The sequence below is a fragment of the Alligator mississippiensis genome, chromosome 2 (genome assembly GCF_030867095.1).
Source record: "Alligator mississippiensis isolate rAllMis1 chromosome 2, rAllMis1, whole genome shotgun sequence".
NCBI classification, from domain to species: domain Eukaryota; kingdom Metazoa; phylum Chordata; order Crocodylia; family Alligatoridae; genus Alligator; species Alligator mississippiensis.
Window position 1 is genome coordinate 204,810,416 of NC_081825.1, and position 17,578 is coordinate 204,827,993.

General features: G+C 46.1%; 1 protein-coding gene across 1 annotated transcript in view; it reads left to right on the forward strand.

The window, feature by feature from the left end:
• Positions 1-5,420: 5,420 nt before the first annotated feature.
• The window catches only part of CSTF3 (cleavage stimulation factor subunit 3), a 78,411-nt gene continuing 66,253 nt past the window's right edge, over positions 5,421-17,578 (forward strand). Inside the window, exon 1 of the mRNA XM_006259489.4 lies at positions 5,421-5,569. Coding sequence (XP_006259551.1) covers positions 5,540-5,569 — 30 coding nt within the window. The 5' untranslated portion in view covers positions 5,421-5,539. The remainder of the gene's footprint in view (positions 5,570-17,578) is intronic.

Here is a 17,578-nt window from a genome sequence, read left to right on the forward strand (position 1 = left end):
TGTCCAATCCATCCCATATAAAACCATTATCTATGCTCTTAGCAAAACCATGCAGTCAACCCTGACCCACCACAAGATGTAATATCCTAATCTGCCACTGGTAAGCAGGGAGATCACCAAAAAAACTCAACATCCTTCTACTGCAGTTTGTTAAAAATATACTCAAGAGCTCCCAGAAACAGGGCCATGCCCCCTGCTACAAAGGAAGGTAAAACTTCCCACAGTCCATACCAATCTGACCATGGGGTAAAATTCCTTTCTGACTCCAATGATGGCAATTAGTCTGACGCTGAGCAGAGGGACAAGGCCTGCTAGCCAGGAACCTCTGGTTTTAAGTTCCAGCAGGAGTGCTGACACTCCTCAGTCAAAATCCCCAGCTTGGCTACAGTCAACATCCAATTCCTCTGAGGAAGGCTTAAAAAACCCTGAGACATGTAGCAGCAGGATGGGAAGAAATCTTATTCCCGGCCCCATGCAACAATAAGCAAAACACACAAGCATGGGAAATACCCATAGTAGAAAATAGGCATAGCTATTCTTAGATCACCTTCAACCAATGTCTGTCCAACCTCTTCTTGACTACCTCCAATAATGAAGAATGCATAACTTCCTTAACCAGCCTATTCCATTGACATGCTGTTCTAACAGTGAACAAGTTTTTCCTGATATCCAATCTAAACCTACGTTTTTGCATCTTGAAGCCACTGATTCATGTCCTACTCTCTTCAGCAAGAGAAAATGTGTTTTCTGTCTTCTTTAAGGCAGCATATCTATAGAAATATTTTAAAAGGAATTATATTTCTATAACTATTTCTTTGACAGATAGTTACATTCCCCTGATGACTGCTGTGTGTGCATTTTATGAAACATTGCACTTTGTTCTCCTCCCCCCCACTCCCATTTTCTACACTGCAAAATTATCAGAATACTGAGACAGCAGCAGTATAAACCTTAAAAATATCCACAAGCATTCCAATTCTCATCTTCATAAGTACATACATGTGAACTTTAAAATGACAGTTAGCTTGTTTTACTATTTAAGGTAGCTATGGAAAAGCCACCATTTCAAACATTTCATACAAAAGTAAATCTTCCAGATAATGAAACATTTTTTTCTACAAGACAATAAAGAGTTCCCTGCTGTTGCCAGACCTAGAAAGCTAGGGAGTGTCTTGACAGTTCTGACATAACTGAACAGTATGGGAAATATCCCCAGGAAACAGTTAAGTCATCAAAATAAGACTATAGTACATTTAAATACAAACAATAAAACTGGATCAAAACAGTGCCAAAGCAACTGATCTGTAGGCTCAGTATATTTCTGTAGGCTCAAAATATTTAAGATATCTATTACTTAAGAATAACTTGGTACTGGTAGCTTCAGTGGGCCCTACTTTAGTTGAGGGGTTACCAATCTTTTAGGAGCAAAAGGCCAAATTTTAACATACCTCAGTCCAAAAGTGGACTGCCATTTGCAACCCAGCCACGGCCACGAATTCTACCAAGGCCAAAATTGCTGCCAACCTGCTTGCAATCCAGCTACTGAATGCTGCCCCTTCCCCCACTACCAAATTGCCACCAGCTTCATGGGCTAAAAAAAAACTGCTTGTTTGGCTGGATCCAGCCTATGGGGCTCCCCATGTGGTTGGAAATTTAGTGGTAGGATGAGCAGTGGCAGTGTTACTTATGTAACAGCTGCAAAAGCTTGCTTGGCTGCAAGCTGAGTGGGTGAGCTGTGCCTAAGAACTTTGCAAGAAAGGCAGTAAAAGTTTACAGAGGGTGCAATAGCTTTTCCAAATGGAGGGTATGCTGTGCCGAAAGTATGCTTTTTCCTGGAGGATCTGAACCATAACCAGAGCCCCCATTGCAAACCCCAGGCTCTGATTGGCTACTATGGAGTCATAAAAGCTGAGGGAGGGAAAACCAGCTGGAGAGAGAAGCTGTAGGAGAGCTATACCATCCTGGAGAAAGGGGCAGACACAGCCCCTCCTTCCCCATAGGCAGAGGAAACAGAGATGAGGCTTGCTGCAGAGCAGGCTTCACGATAGAGGGCAGTCTGAGTCATCCTAGGAGGAGCTGATTCCCCATCCAGGTTGGAGCTGTGCAACCAGGGACTTCAGTACCCAGAGAAACAGTGGGGAGGGGTTGGTAAGCTAGCTGAGAGCTGGGAGAAGCTGTCTGGTCAGGGACCTACAGAGGGAAGTCCTCTGTTTTAGCTGGAAAGGCTTGTACTGCAAGGTCAGAGACCTGCAGAGGGAATCTATTACAGAGGGAAGCCTATTACCTGCAGTGGCTGATCGGAGACTTTTGTTTCTTTGCTGAGTTACCAAGAAAGGGCAAAGAGTCCACCTTCCTGGGAGCAGCAGAAGCCCCTCTACCACCTAGTGGTAGATCATAGTTAAAACTGTGTTGCCATTTATTATTATGGGAACAGGAGTGTGAGCAGAGGGAAATTAACCTGGGTTATGGGGAGATGGGGGAACTGTTTCAAAGTGTTATAACCAGGTGAATGTAATCACTGAGGTTGTTTGATGCAAGTATGTGGAATTATTCATCTATTGTTGCAATTGCAAATTCTATTCAAATTGTTGGTTTTATTATTAACTATAAATATATATCTTCTCTTGATTAATCATTTCTTTTCTGTATATAGTTGTGTATAATAAAGAAACCCATTTGTTTATTGGACTTAAAGTAAATTCTTGGGCAGTGAGGTTGAGGAACATACCTCTCCAAGGGATGCCTCAGTTAGCAGACTTGCCTGAGGGGGTTCTCCCAGGGCTACTGGTACCCTGAGGATCCAGAATCCATCATATTGCCTTGTCTGGTGTGCTGGCAAAGGTTACACTTGCCAAGGCTTTCACTGGTACATTTCTGGCCCTAGGGGGACCACCATGGGCCAGATCCATGCCAGAGCCATGTTATCTGACCCATGGGGCCAGAAATGAGGTAGTGGGAGAAGCAGTGGCTACCACAGCTCCTGAAGCTGTAGCTTTTAATCCTGCCACCACCCAATTTTCAGCTGTGCAAGCAGCCCCATGGACCATGCGGCATCAGTTTCCTGGACCAGTCCCACGGTCTGGTTTTGGCCCATAGATGGAGTATCAAACCTCTGCTTTAAAACAAAGCTGTATTTGTACCCAATATATTTTCCCCCAATACCATCTGCTGTGTAGTTGAAGAAATTACTATAACAGTTACGTACCTCCACTCAGGGTCAGATTGATCAACATATCTGGGGACAGGAAGGAATTTTATCCCATGGTCAGACTGGTATTGACTGTGGGTGTTTTTGCTTCCTCTGTAGCAGGGGCATAACATATCTCTTGAGCATATCCTGACGTTTTATAGAAGCAGGACATTGGCTGCCATGGTTCCTCTTCTTCACCTGTGGCAGGCTAGGGTGTTAGGTCTGTGTTGTCAGGATTGATGGTAGACTTATGCAGAGCTTAGATTATGGTCTGGAAAGGGATGATCCTGCCTCAGGCAGGGGGCTGAATTAGATCAGTGGTTTTCGAACTTTTTTCATTTGTGGCTCCTAAAAATTTCAAATGGAGGTGTGGACTTCTTTGGAAACTTCAAAGTGAGGTGCGGATCCCTTTGAGTTGTAAGTGTGAATATTCATATGCTTTTGATTGATCATAGTAATCTTTCATGGACTCCTTAGACATTGTCTGTGGATCCCCAGGCGCCCACACACCACAGGTTGAAAACCACTGGACTAGATGACCTCTAGCCCTATTTCTCTATATTATATATTAGGTATTACATGGCAGGACAAAGGGGCACAGAGCAAAGTATTTTGATGGTGGCTTGTCACGTTCTTGATTTGGCATTTAGGCTAGGGCTAGCATTGGAAATCAGACTGCTGTCACAAGCCCACCGTCGTCTCCAGATTTTTAAGGCCTTACTTGTCAGGGTAGAGAGCTGGTTTTGGTGGCCCGGGCTGGAAGGCTATCGGAAGCACAGCTCTTTGACAATAGTCAGAGGGAAGCTATCGTTCCCCCGCAGAACGCTCTGCCAAGCTGACAGAGATCCTATGTCAATCCCTTATCTTCAGTATTGCCTGTCACAGCCCACCAGCGCTTAATGCCCTGACAGATGAAAGATTAAAGCAGGGGAGAATGGGATTAGAAGTGCTAGTACCTGATGTCATAGCTAATGCTGAATGACTGCACCCAGTAACTCTGTTAGGGTGCAGGGCAGGGATGGTAGCAAGGAGGAGAGAATTTGGGCCCCTCTTCACCATTCTGCAAAGCCCTGTGGGCAGTGGAACTGCTTTGTACAGCTAACTCAAAAAGCCCTGAGTGCTCTCCTGATTTTGAAGGGCTTCACAGGTAACCATGAGACCTACTGAAATGTCGACTTCTGTGTAGCGCAGAAAATTGCCTGTCTTCTCGGGTGGATTGACCTCCCTGAGGTGCCAGACAATGTGCACCATTTCCCTGCCTTCCCCCCTCCCCCTGCTTGTGTTTTCACTCCACATTGATGTGGGGGCTTGTGGAGGAGGTGCACAGCAACCCCCCTGCATAAGGCCTCCTTCAGGCAGCCCTCAGGGAGGGCAGTGGGCTCAGCTCCCCTCCCTCTGGGTACAGCTGTGGAGGGTGCCAGCACGTCCTGCCTCCCCATGGGTAATGCTAGGGCACCGGATAGGGCAACACTGGGCTCTGCTCTGGCTGGGGCTGCTGCTGCTGCTGCTTGGCCCAGAACAGCCCTGCCAGGTCTTAAATATGATATCGTTGTATTGGAAGCTGAAAGTGATTGTATTTGCTGAAAAACTATTGTACACTGGAAAATATGCACATCTTTTTCTTCTGTATTTTATATTGCTCACTGCAAGGTACCAGCGAGTAAGAACCGCGTCATCAAAGGTGAAGCATTTATTTATTTTGGGGCAAGCAAGAGCTGACCGCAAGCCCAAAAGTCAGTAAGTCTCCTTAAAGAGGGACTTGAGTTTTGCATAGGCTCCATCAATGAGCTGCCTCCAAAAATTACCAACCACTTTGAACACTATTACTATGAGTCGTTGTACATCAGACCAGGGTCCAAATTCTTGCACAAACACAGTAATTACTACACACCCAGCAGCACTTGCGCACAAGCACGCTGAGGGGGTGGGGCAGCCAGGAGCCGGCCGTTTTCTAAGCCCCGCCCCTTTTTCAAGGGAGCAACAGTCCCTGCGTTTTTAAATCACTTCCACTCCGACGCTGCGCGCTGGAGGCGGGTTGTGTGCGTCTGGCGTCACCTCCGCCCACTTCTTCCTTTCCCGTTCGCTTGCCTATGGTTCCCAGCAGACCTTGCGCGCCCCCTCCCCTCCCGGCAGCCCACGCGCGGGGGCGCTCCTCCCCCCCCGCTTGTGAAAGCCGGACGGGGGCGGTGAGGCCGCCATTTTGTTCCCTGGGCTGCTGCAGGCGGTCGCGGCAGCTGGTGGGGCTTGGGGAGCCGCGGGGGTGGCAGGGGCGACGGCAGCAGCCGGTTTTTAAAGAGGGTTTTTTCTTTTAATCGCTGCGGGGGGGGGTGGGGCCCGTTTTAACTCGCCATGTCCGGAGAAGGAGGCACTGGCGACCAGGTGAGCGCGGCCTGGGCCCCCCTCCCCCGGAGGCGCGGCCGGGTGGGTCCGATGCGCGGGCGGGAGCGGGGCTGCGGCCCCCGAGGGCAGGTTCCGTCCCCGCAGCGCTTGAAGCCGCTGGGGCCGAGCTGGGGAAGCTGCCCCGGTGTGGCACCGGGGCGGGGGGCGGGGGGCGGCTTGGATGTGGCCCACACAATGGAGAGAGGCACTGGTTTCGCTTCCTCGCCCCTTCCCTCTGCCGGCAGCCTTCAGACTTCCCCACCTCATGCGTGTTGCAGCGCCTGGGAGTGTGGCACGCCCCCCTCCTTCCCCCGCACCTGGGGGGCTGGTGTTGTGTGTGAACCAGCCGCGAGCCATCCAGATGTGACACCACCTACTCTGGCTGTCACGCCCCTTCCCTAATAGCAGCAAACTTCCTCCCTTGGGTCCCCCGGGGCCCCTGCTACACTTGAATATCTGACACCAGAAACCGGTTGGTAGGTTTGGACCAACCACATGTGCCAATAGTTGTCACACCCTAACTCTCTGGCTATAGGAAGAGTCAGCCGGCTGCCAAGTTAGTGCTGGGAAATGTGTAACAACTTCATAGCTGGTTTCTGTGCAGCTTTAATTTGAGTGTGGTGTGAGGTCGTCCTTGTCAGAACAGTGCCTTATTCTGGGGTTGAGGAAAAACGCTTGGTTTCTGAAGCAGCAATGAAATTGAGGGCAGGGAACCTAGTGTGTTGTTGGGATGTTAGCTGTCACCTAAACACTTTCAGGGAAATGGTCTAATTTTATGTCAGCTCTTCCCACTGTTGCCCCAGAGCGGAGGGTAAAGCGCTGAGCATTGGTGTTAAGTAACACACTTGTCTTGTAGGGGCGCTAGTTTGCCGGACAGGGGAAATCCGTTATTTAAATATCGTGTGTCTAGATTCCGATCCGTTTTAAAAACCAAAGGCAGTTGGCTTTCCACAGGGCCATGTAACAGACATCATCTGATCCCTTTCACAGTGCAGTGCTTCTCCCATTTAAATCTGTTCACAAGGGAAATGGCTCCAAGTAGTAAAATTTGCTGTAATAGGATGTTGGTGCTCCTGTACCAATTCTGATTTTGGTGGTGTAACAGTAGTGTAAGGATACATTGGGGACCCAGGGCAAACTGGAAGTGCCAACTTCTAGCTTCCTGCCCCCCCCGTCCCCTCCCCACATGCCCCTGTGTACCAAGGCAGGATCTGGGGCAGTTGTTCCTATAGTACTTTCTTAAGTACCCCACTGTTTTGGTATTCAGGAGAGCAGTTAAGATTTTCCTTTAAAAATTAACAAAATTGTTTCCGAAAGTTCGTTGTGTTTTTAAATTCGTGAAATATGTATACATCATTACTGAAATTTAACCTGAGAAGGCAAATACTGTATTTTCTGATATACAACATGCCCCAAATAAGATACTTGCCTTTCTAATGAAAGGCTGAAAAAAACCCTCTTTCCTTGAAAATATAGGTGAGTAACATTTTTTTTTTTTTCCCCCCCAGGGAAGACACGGGTAGTTGTAGTAAGTGGGGAGCAAAAACATCAAGGCTGCTCTGTTAATCCTGTAGTTGCAGGGTGCCCAACTCTTCTTTCCTTCTCAAGCTGAGCTAGGTGGGTAGTCATCAGCACTTGCCAGGCTAGCTCAGGGTCTGATCCTAGCCTCTACCTTGGCATCACTTAAGAAATACAGAAGTGTCTCAGCTTCTGCAACTAAAGCCTCCTTGACTGGAGGAGGGGAGGTTCCTACTTTCCAGCCAGCAGCCAGGGAGTCCACATGCGTACTGTGCTGCCCTCTGTGCATTAACAGCAGCATTACTCTTGCCCCTGTAGAGGTTCATTCTTCAGAAGCTGTTGTTGCCATGTTTTCTTGCTTAAAACATGCACCCCAATTTCCAGCAGCTGATGTTTTTGGGGAAAGGTCTGTTGCATGCAAGAAAACATGGTATTACTGGACCATGACTTTTGTTTCTTTCTTCTGCTACAAGACTGTTAAGAAACTGTGCTTACAGTGAAGATAGTTCTGTTCTTAAAGGTACCCACCTTGGCATACTTGTTCTTGTGTGACCATGCCACAGAGCAATGGCTTCCAGTCTTTCCAAGTATGCAACTTCACTTCTAGTGTGAGACCAGCTTTTCCAGTTGAATTTCGGTGACGTTTGTCACCATACTTTCAGTTTGATCCCTAGTTTAGAAACTGTTGTGATAAAGGGTTTTCATGCTAAAGAAATTTCACAAATCATTCCTTGTGGAAAGTGTGTTGAAGTTATCAACTTTAGTTTAAATATAAGTGAGATTTTATAAGAGGGAAAGTATTTTCATTTAGTATCTATAGAGCCCCAGTCCTGAATGAGCATTCTTAACTTACTTGCATGGTATATTTCAAGGAATCATTGAAAAGAAATCCTTTTGGACCCACCGCAAGTTTGACTGTTGAGAAATGTGTGCAGTACAATGGTAAAAATGCAGTCTGAATTTTTGTCTACACTAGCTCTCAAACCAGTTCTGCTACTAGATGCATCACTAAAAATCTTTTCTTAAAACTATCTAGCGTTGACAAGGCTCGCTCCTGTGTTTATGTATTGGATTTTTACGCATATGTAGTTTGAGCGTTGTTTATGGCCTAAATCATGTAAGGTTTTGAAGTTTGGTAGGTGTAGTTTGTCTTGAAGGTTAGTAATAAAATCTTTTCCTTGTTCTGCTGAATTCTAAGTGTTTTTGAGTCATGGTCATTTAACTCAACAGCGTTCTACCTTCTGTATGCCACCCCCACTGCCATATCAGTCCCTGCCCCCAGCCCAATTGTTGCTGCTCTTCCTGTTCTTCACCCTGTCTCCCAACCAGTTACTGTGTGTCTTGCACAGAGTCTTTGTGTGCCACTTGTGCATGTGCTATAGGTTGGTCATCCCTGGTTTAACTGAATCCAAGCTAGTGTACCCACCAGTTTTCTATAAAGGACAACGTAGTTCAGTGCGGCAGTGTGCAGAAACAGGATTTTTCCTGTGAATCTAGTTGAAGGATAAGAGTATCATTTTTTCAGCATGTTGGATAAGTTTTTAAAAAATTATGTAGGTGACTTGGATGCCTCTGTCCATTTGTTTCTGAAAATTTTAACTGCTGCTTAGATGTTTGCAACTGCACAGGGTTTTGGAATAATTTTGAGAACAGAACTATCTGCGTCTATGATTACCACTTCCAAGTTTCTGAATACAGTTTTCTCATATGACACACGACCCCAAATAAGACCTGCATCTTGTTTTTGGAAGGTGGATATAGGAAAAAAGAACTTTTCCAGAACGAGCAGTCAAAAACTGCTGTCAGTTTGAGCTGATGTGAAAGGGTCATAGCTGGACTCTGCCCCTTCTGCTTGCTGTTCCAGAGAAACTGGCAGCCATCTTGCAGCACAGTGTCTCTATGCTTCAGTTCCAGCAAAGAAAATCAGCTTCCCTGCTTAAGTCAAGTACCCCAACTTCGGAAGGCTTATTATATTGGGAAAAGATCTGTGGGGTATGTAGGTAAATGTGGTGCATGAGATGAGAGTGTAATAGGGTTTTATTTCAATCATCTGGATCAAAATAGAATGTCTGATTACCATTTCAGTGATAAAAGAAGAGACCTTTCAAAACTAAAGATACCCGAGATTAAAAACAGAATTAACGTAATTTCCCCACCTTCCAAAACTATGTCTTCCTACTTCTTGGGATGGTTGCTTTTTAAAGAATTTGGTAATCCTCAACTGCAACCCATCTCTACTGAACTGAGGTGAAGTGGAGGAACAATTAGACCTTCCTGATTTTTTTTTTTTTTTGATTTTTTTTTGGGGGGGGGTGGCGTGCTAGCTTCTGACTTGCTACCTCCTCCTTGGATGTTATAGAGTAGTTACAGGATTGCTGTAGGCCTGAGCGATGGCCTGAAATAATGAAAGTTAGTCCCAGGGTGGGTACTGCCCCTCCTGCTTTACCATGGTGTTGAAACGCTGCTGGTACATATGTTGTGCAAATGCTGCAGAATCCTCCTGCCACTCAAAAAATGGTGATGTGTTGGTGTGGCAGGCCAGATCCAGCTCATGCTGTGCGAGTTGCTGACCTATGCTCTGGGCCAGGGGTGAGCAGAATATGGCCTGTGGGCCAGATCTGGCCCATAGAGAGACTTTGTCTGGCCTGCAGCAGGTCCTCTGGTCCTGCCTCGCCCAGGCGCCATCTGGCCCATGGCACATCCTGCTGCCCCCTGGGCTGGGATGGTTCTGCAGCTGGACTGCCTTTCTTGGCAGCCCAGAAGGTAGCAGCTCCTTCTGGCTGCCGCCACAGCTGGCCCCAGCCCCATGGTACTGGTTAGGGACCTGCAGCACAGCCCTGACCCTGGCCTGGTCCAGACTCGCCCACTCATGCTGAGCAGCAGCAATAGCAGTGGCTGGGCAGAAGCTGTTGCTTGGTGTGGGGGAAAAGTAGCCCCTTCCCTCACCACTAGTAGGATCTTCTTGCTGCAGCTGTCTGGAACCCGTGCCTGGGCTGCTCTGTGGCTCCTCTGCACTGCTGCCTTGCTGGGTGGCCCGGAGGCAGCAGAGAGGAGCTATAGGGCAGCCTGGGGGCTCTGGGCAGCTGCAGCAAGAAGGACCTGGCAATGGTGAGGGGGAGGGGCCACTTTTCCCTTGTGCTGAGCAGCAGCTTGTGCCCAGCTGCTGCTCAGCATGGGTGTGCGGTCCGGAGTGGGCCAGGGTCTGGGCTGTGCAGTGGGTTCCGGCTGGTCCAGTCCGGCCTGGGTGAGTCTGGAACAGGTGTGGTATGGGCCAGAGTTGAGGCTTGGGCTGTGCGCTGGTGGGGGGGAAGGAGCCGCAGGGTGCATGGGCTCCAGTCTATTGGGGGGGGGGGGGGGCGCGAGGGGGTACTGACTGTCCTGCAGCAGCTCCCCAGAACTACTTACATGGCCCATGGGGCCAGATAATTGCCCTCCCCAGCGCTAGGCTGTGCCTTAGCTTTCAGGTACCTCTAAGTCAGTGGCTTTTAACTTTTCTGACTCCTGGCACCCCTTGTTAGATTAATATACCCTTTAGAAAATGCTAGTTATTCACTTTCATTTGTTTTTTTTAAGCAGTTCTTCTGTTGCAGGGAACTTGGAAAGACCACAACAGGTCAGAATGTTTTTAACCATTGTCAATGCATATGTGCACCCCCTGAGCATGGCGGTGCACCCCCTATAAAAAGGTGCTGCTAACACCTGTGGGCGGTCTCTGCTCAGCCCCCCCCCCCCCCCCCCCCCCCCCCCCCAACACCTCCAGTGGCATCTGTGGGCAGTCAGCGATCACTGCCACTACCCCCTCCCCCTGCCACTGGCAGTGCCGTGGCTGCCTGCAGGAGCTCCCCGCTTACCACCACTGTGCCCCTGCCGCCACCAGCGCTGCTATGCTCCCCCAGCTGCTGACAGCACGTGTCACTCATGTGTTTAATTCTAAAGCCCTCTGGTTAAGAATTGCTACTCTAAGTGCTGGAATGTATCATGTTTTCAGGGGTGTAGGTTGTCAGTGTATTCTTGATGCTCTGTGATGAGAGCTGCCTATGAGATGGATCACGGCTGGTTTTACACCAGCATGTTCTGCATCCTGCGTAAGTCCATTTCAGCACTTGTCTAGCTGTTGTCTGCTGCTAGTCTTGATTGTCAGATGGCCTTTTACCACAAACTTATTTGTTTGCTTTCACACTGCCTTTAGGCATGGATCAGTGTGGGTAAAATGACCTGTAAGTAGAGGTGCACCGATATATCGGTCCGTATTGTATCAGTACCAATAAAAGGAAAATTGATATTATTAGCAGCCAAAAAAGGCTGATTGATGTGGCTGATAATGTCAAGTGCATGCACAGAGCCACAGCATGCATACAGCCAGCCCAACAGCTTGGAGAGCAGTGTCTGGCTGGTAAATTGGGGTGGGTGGGAAGGGGTTGGGGGGCTTAGATCAAGGCTTCTGTGGTGAAGGAGGGAGTGGGGTGGGGGCAGGTACTGCCTCACAGGGTTGTGGTGAAGGAGGAAGCTGCGAGAGACTGGTCCAGGGGATATGGGGACAGGAGGGCAGATCCTGTTGCTATGCACATCCCCAGGGGAGCCATGGAGGGTGTGCCCCTGAATCTGTGTGTGGGGCAAGGGTGGGCTTCTGCTGGGGGTAGCACTGGGCCCTTCTTGGCAAGGGGGTTGGACCAGGGCTGCGCTTGGGGAAGGCTGTGGCGGTGCTGGGGTAGGGCTATGGGGTGGGCTACAGCCACTCCAAAATTCGCCATGGTTTACCCCTTCAACCACCTTTCCAGCACCTCCGCTGCCCGCCCCAAACGCAACCCTGGCCCAGCCCCCTGCCGGGAAAAGCCTGATGCCACCACTGGCCCCAACCCGCAGCAGCAGCCTGCCCTTGCCCCTCACAGAGATCTGGGGGTGCACATAGTGGTGGGAGCCATGGCCCTGTCCCCACGTCCCCTAGACGAACTGCTCATGGCTCCGTCCTGTGCTGCTTCCCTACTTACACAAGCATTCAGCAGCCTGTGGATCAAATGCTATTAAACATACTACTATTGGAATTGCTTTGCTTGACCTTCACTAATAGATTCTGCATGCAGGATTTAATAAATTTACTTAGCTTGATTTTTAAAAGGAGCCAGAAATACTGTTTAATTCAGAAAACTATTTTCTGCAAAGTGTAACATTGAAAGCAAACCTTAACTTGTAGAATTGTGTAGGTGAGGCATTTGAAAGGCAAATACACAGAAGAGTCTCCCTTTGGATGGGATGAGGGACTGTGACATTCCTTTGGATGGGATGAGGTATTATGCAAGTTGGAGGAATGGGTATCATGGAGTATTGAAGTTTCTGGCCTGATTATGCAGATGTTATTTGATTTAATAAGTAAACAAACTGTTTGTAACCAGGTCCTGGTTATGATACAACATTGAGATATCAACTGGAAGGCTATTCCAGATAAGTTTTGAGCCTTTAAATTGAGCTACTTTAAAGCCAGATTTTGTTAGGATAGCAAAATACAGAGGAAGAGAGCTGTTTGTATGGGGTTGGGCTAGATTGCCTGCAGGTCTCGTTTTTGGTTATGGCCTATGTACAAAAATAGTATTTTTACCCATCATGGCCCAGTCTTGGAAGACAGAGGTGGGGCTTTCAGTTACGTTAAATTAGTTGAGTTCTGAATTGTGTGAACAGTGGTATAGTTTTAACTATGTTCAACTTGGAGAGAGATACAAGCAGGGGATGTTTTTCCAGTTTTGTGGGGATGCAGTCTGTACCTGAAGTAATGTGCACTTAACTGAGACAACAGAGTTAGGCTTATCTGTACCATCAGCTATACCAGAATAGAGTAGACCATGGATTTAAAGTACTGTAGGTGTTCTGGAAGAGCTGTCTGTCTGGAAATGTGTTTTGGAGTTGAGTGCCTTTTTTCTAGTTCAGTGTGTATGAAGTAGTGGGTGGGAACCCATTTATTCCATACAGTCCCTTTCTTAGAAATAAAAAAAATGTCATGGTATAATTATGGTATGAATTATTGATTTACATTGGTTTACAACTAGTTGTACACAGAAAAGATTTTTTTTTGGTATATAGTCATAATTATATCTGTACAAAAACTGTGTAGGATAGCACTTAGTGACTGAAAAGCTAGTTTATTGCTTTAATTATACTGTCAGTGGCCTTAACCCTGCCTTGTAGCCTATGTAGGACTATGCATTGTGTCCAGCTAACATCTTCAGTGGTTAATGAATAGTAAGGTAAAGTGAAATTGATATTATTAATATGGAAAGCTAATTTAAGCTAAAATCTGAAAATGCTAACTATCTGGCATTTTGCTTGTAGGCTCCCTATTCTTGTTCATGTAGTCTTCATTCAGTGTTTACTTGAAGTGGTTTTAAGGAAACTTACACAGTCAATTTTGAGAGCTGTTTTAAGTTGATGTCCTTTCAAAATAGGTAGTTTTAAAAGGCCAAACATGTTTTCACCAAATATAAATTTAAATTTGAAATGACACTTTGCCTTCTGATCTTTTTATGCCCTGTGAAATCCATTTCATCACAAAAACCAAGGGTAAATTATTAGATTTGCTCTTTGTGATATTGCAGAGGTAGATATTCCTCCTATTTTCCTTGAAGGTGACTGGACACAGTGGAGCATGTTTAGCATGTAGCATTTGGCATCTCTTGCAGACTCAAGTTGAGTTCAGATGTTATATAACCTTTTTAAAAGGGTCTTTAGAGTAAGCCATTTGGAAGAACTACAGAAATTTTGAATACAACAGTTGCTTGTCACTGCCAGTTGTTGTGGTTTTACAGTAAATGCCTCACCAAGATTGTTACCTTCTACTTTTCCGTATGAAAGGCCCCTGACAGACTTTAAGATGCGATGGGAACTAATTCTTGATTCCCAGCTGTTGTGTATCCTGCCCTGCCACACTAGACCTGTCAAAATCTTATGTGCTGTTTGGCTGGGTGATGCATAGAGTTTATACAGCTCCCAATACACAGGAAGTCTGGTATTGGGCTGCAGCAGCTCCCTGTAAATGTGGACCTGTCAGAACCCTTGTGGTACCCAGCTGGGCATTGTGTGGGGTTTTGACGGGTCCTGGCCACACTTCAATTTTAAGGCATGATAAAAACAAGCCACATGTGTTCTGTTATATGGGGAATAACTTGGTAGCTTGTTTATTGCATTATCATTCCTTGAATTGAGTTGCATATGTGGCCAAGTACAATTTAAGGCATGATTAACCTGTTAATCCGGTATTAAATGTAATGCGTCGGAGACCAAAGCAGCGCACCAGAAGGGTAACTGACCAATTTGGACTGTGAAACTGCAGACGTTAAGCATGGCTGAAACTATACAGCTGATTAATTTTATGAACTACAATGGAATAACTTGGTGAAAAGTTTACATTACCATTTCTGGATAGGGGTTACATTGAATATACAGGAGACCTTGATTATATAGAGTTGTACATCATGCAAAAAAAGTAAATCTTTTCTATACTCTGATTCTAACTATAGTGGGTACAGTATTTCAGACATTCGTGCCTTTTAAATGCTCCTTTAATCACTTTTATGACACCTTTTTATAATTGGTCAATTGTATGACATTAGACAACATTTTAGGTACCGGTATCATTTCACAAATGAGGAAGAGTAGTTGGTACTTGAAATCTTGCCTGCATCTCTCTACTATACAATTGGTCCAGTAACCTTTGGCATTTTTCCTGGATTTACATGGCTGCAGCAGCAACACTTGGCAGTAGTATGTCATTTTGAAACTGCCTTCACTGAAGCTAGCCTAGCATAAGCATACCCTCCTCCTCCCCCCCCCCACCAAACAGAACAATCCATTGATTTCAGCTTTGCTGGATTAGTGTACAGTATATAATCTGTTTACTTTGCTGTAGTGGACTGATTTTACACACATGCTCTGTGTAGCGTGTGTTGGATGTGTGAAATTTTGCTTTGTTTTGAAAAAAATCAAATTGACTTGAGTTATTTTTATTTGCAAGGACAATACCCCCACCCCCAAAACACCCAGCTGCAAACCCAGTGGAGGTTGTTTTTCTTCTCTTACCCAAATTTTATAGTGGTCTTGCATCATTTTCCTGAAAATAGTGCAACATTGTTTGGGATTGTGCATTTCTGGTACAGCCATCAGCCTACAGACTAATTTAGAGACAGGGTCTATGTCTTTTGGGGCCTTCTGCTGGCAAAGTTGTCCTCGTCAGTAACAGATCACTTCTAGGGAAGCTGTGCTGCCAGAATCCATTTAATGTGAATGTGGTTGTATGGGTAAAACTGTAGTTTTATGGACATAGCTTTTCACTCTTAATAGTATATGTACTCTGAAACAAAGTAATTTTGCTAACATTGGTCCACCTACACCAGAAGAGCTTTGTTTGTGCAATATATTGTGGAGTGCTTGGAAAGTAAACGCAAACTTAATCTCCATGAAAAAAAATAGCACAATACTTTTTCTTTACGCTTGTGTAGTCTAAGACCAGAGGTTCCCAAACTTTTTCTTATTGCAAACCCCCTTCCAGATATAAACTACCAGCATGTTTTATATTTTAACCCCTTAAATGCCAATTTATTATAATGAAAATTAATTCTACCTTTACAGTTTCTCCCATGTATCCCCCAGATAATATCTTCCATACCCCAGGGATACACATACCACAGTTTGGGAACCCCTGCTAGACTAACAAATTTTACTTGGCTTAAGTTAAAAATAGTATTGTCAAAGTAAGTAACAATTTCTGAGTAGTAAATTGTTGATTAAAAATATCTTTGTTAATGCAGTCTAATTTGACTTCAGCTTCAATTTTGGTCATGTTTTGTTTCTGGATAAAGTTTCTAGTATTCAGTTGTCTGTGCTTTGGAAGCTTTCCTCTCCAAAGGTTTTATGTAGCTTCCTTTTGAATTTGGAATACATTGTGCATAGAATTTTTGTAATATATTCCTTTATCATTAATTCAGTCCTAGTTTGTGTATTAGTAATATTTGTAACTAGATCTTGGCTTAAATTGGGAACTGTGTTTCAAATATGTAGTCAGGTAGCTTTTTCATGTCCTGCATTTTCATGCACCCTGTCCTGGATTTCCTTACCCTTGTCCCAGATTTTTTTTTTCTTATGTCCTCTTTCTATACATTTCAGTTATTACCAGTGGAAATATTTATTTTCATTGGTCTGTGTATGTGAGGTGAAATTAACGTTTAGCGATGAAAATCGAATCCTGCCAAGCCTGTGTATTTGCTTTTCTAGTCAACTTGAAGAACTTGCAGTGTTCCACTGGGGTTTGCAGAGTCTTATGCAGATCATTTTAGCAGGAGTCCTTGTTCTTTTCTTGGTTCAAGACCTAGTTAATATTACCTGGAATTTGTATTCTTTTGAATAACTATGCTAGGGGTGGGGTGGCATGGTATGTGACAGGGATGTCAGCTGATTCACATAGACTACTAAATTCTTCTGGTGGTGTATTGCAGTACAGTAAAAGATGTAGACACAGAGGCATTTGAATGTTTCGAAAGGGGAACATTTCCAAAGGGCAGCTAACATCTCTGTCACATTGCAAAGGCAGCAGCTCTTAGATGGATCCCAGGGAATTATGTGCAGAAAAAATCAAAATTGTACACAATTTTTATTTTTCTTACAAATTAAACTAAATATAACGCTATTTGAACCTTCTTTAGAAATATATGCAGTTACTTTATGTGTATGTGTGGGGGGGTGTATAGGGTTTGTGGGGGGTGTGGGTCCCCCAGTACAGCTTTCCTCGCCATATGCCACGCCTTGCCTGCTGCAACCCCCCCCTCCCCTCCAAGTACAGCCCACGCTGCTGCATGCCCTCCTCCAACTCCCCCACACAAAGCCCCCACTGCTGGTGGCAGTAGCAGGCAGCATGTCCTCGGGGTGCTCTTGGCCAGAGCAGGCAGAGCCCCCCAGCAGTGCATAGCTCCAGCAAACCCTGGGGGCTGCACATGGCAACATGGAGCTGGCCCAGCCTGTTGGTGCATGCCTTTGGACCAGACCAGGCTGGCTCCGTGCCAGCATGTGGGGCTTGCAGCACTGCAGGCGGGAGCCATGTGCAGCCCCTAGGATTTACTGGAACCATGCACTGCTGGGGGCTCTGCTTGCCCCAGCTGGGAGTGCCCCAAGGGCCTGCTGCTGCTGGAGACGGGCTGTGCACTGTGTGGTGGGGGGGCCATACCCACCCACAAACCCCACACACACCCCCATGCCAATCCCCCATTCCTGCCAGCAGGAGCTCCCCTTTCCACACACCAGCTACATCCCAGGGATTTGCACGATATTAGGTGACTATGTGCAGTCATATGTTTTGTGCACAAAATTATGCAGGCACATAATTGCCTAATTCCCTGGGGTGTACTTAAATTCTGTGTGTTGTGTGAACAATTAAAATTAAGCAAAACTGCTTTATCTTTAACCCTCAATGAGGTAGTGGTAGAGTTGGAGAGGTAGATGTTTGCATTGTTGTCA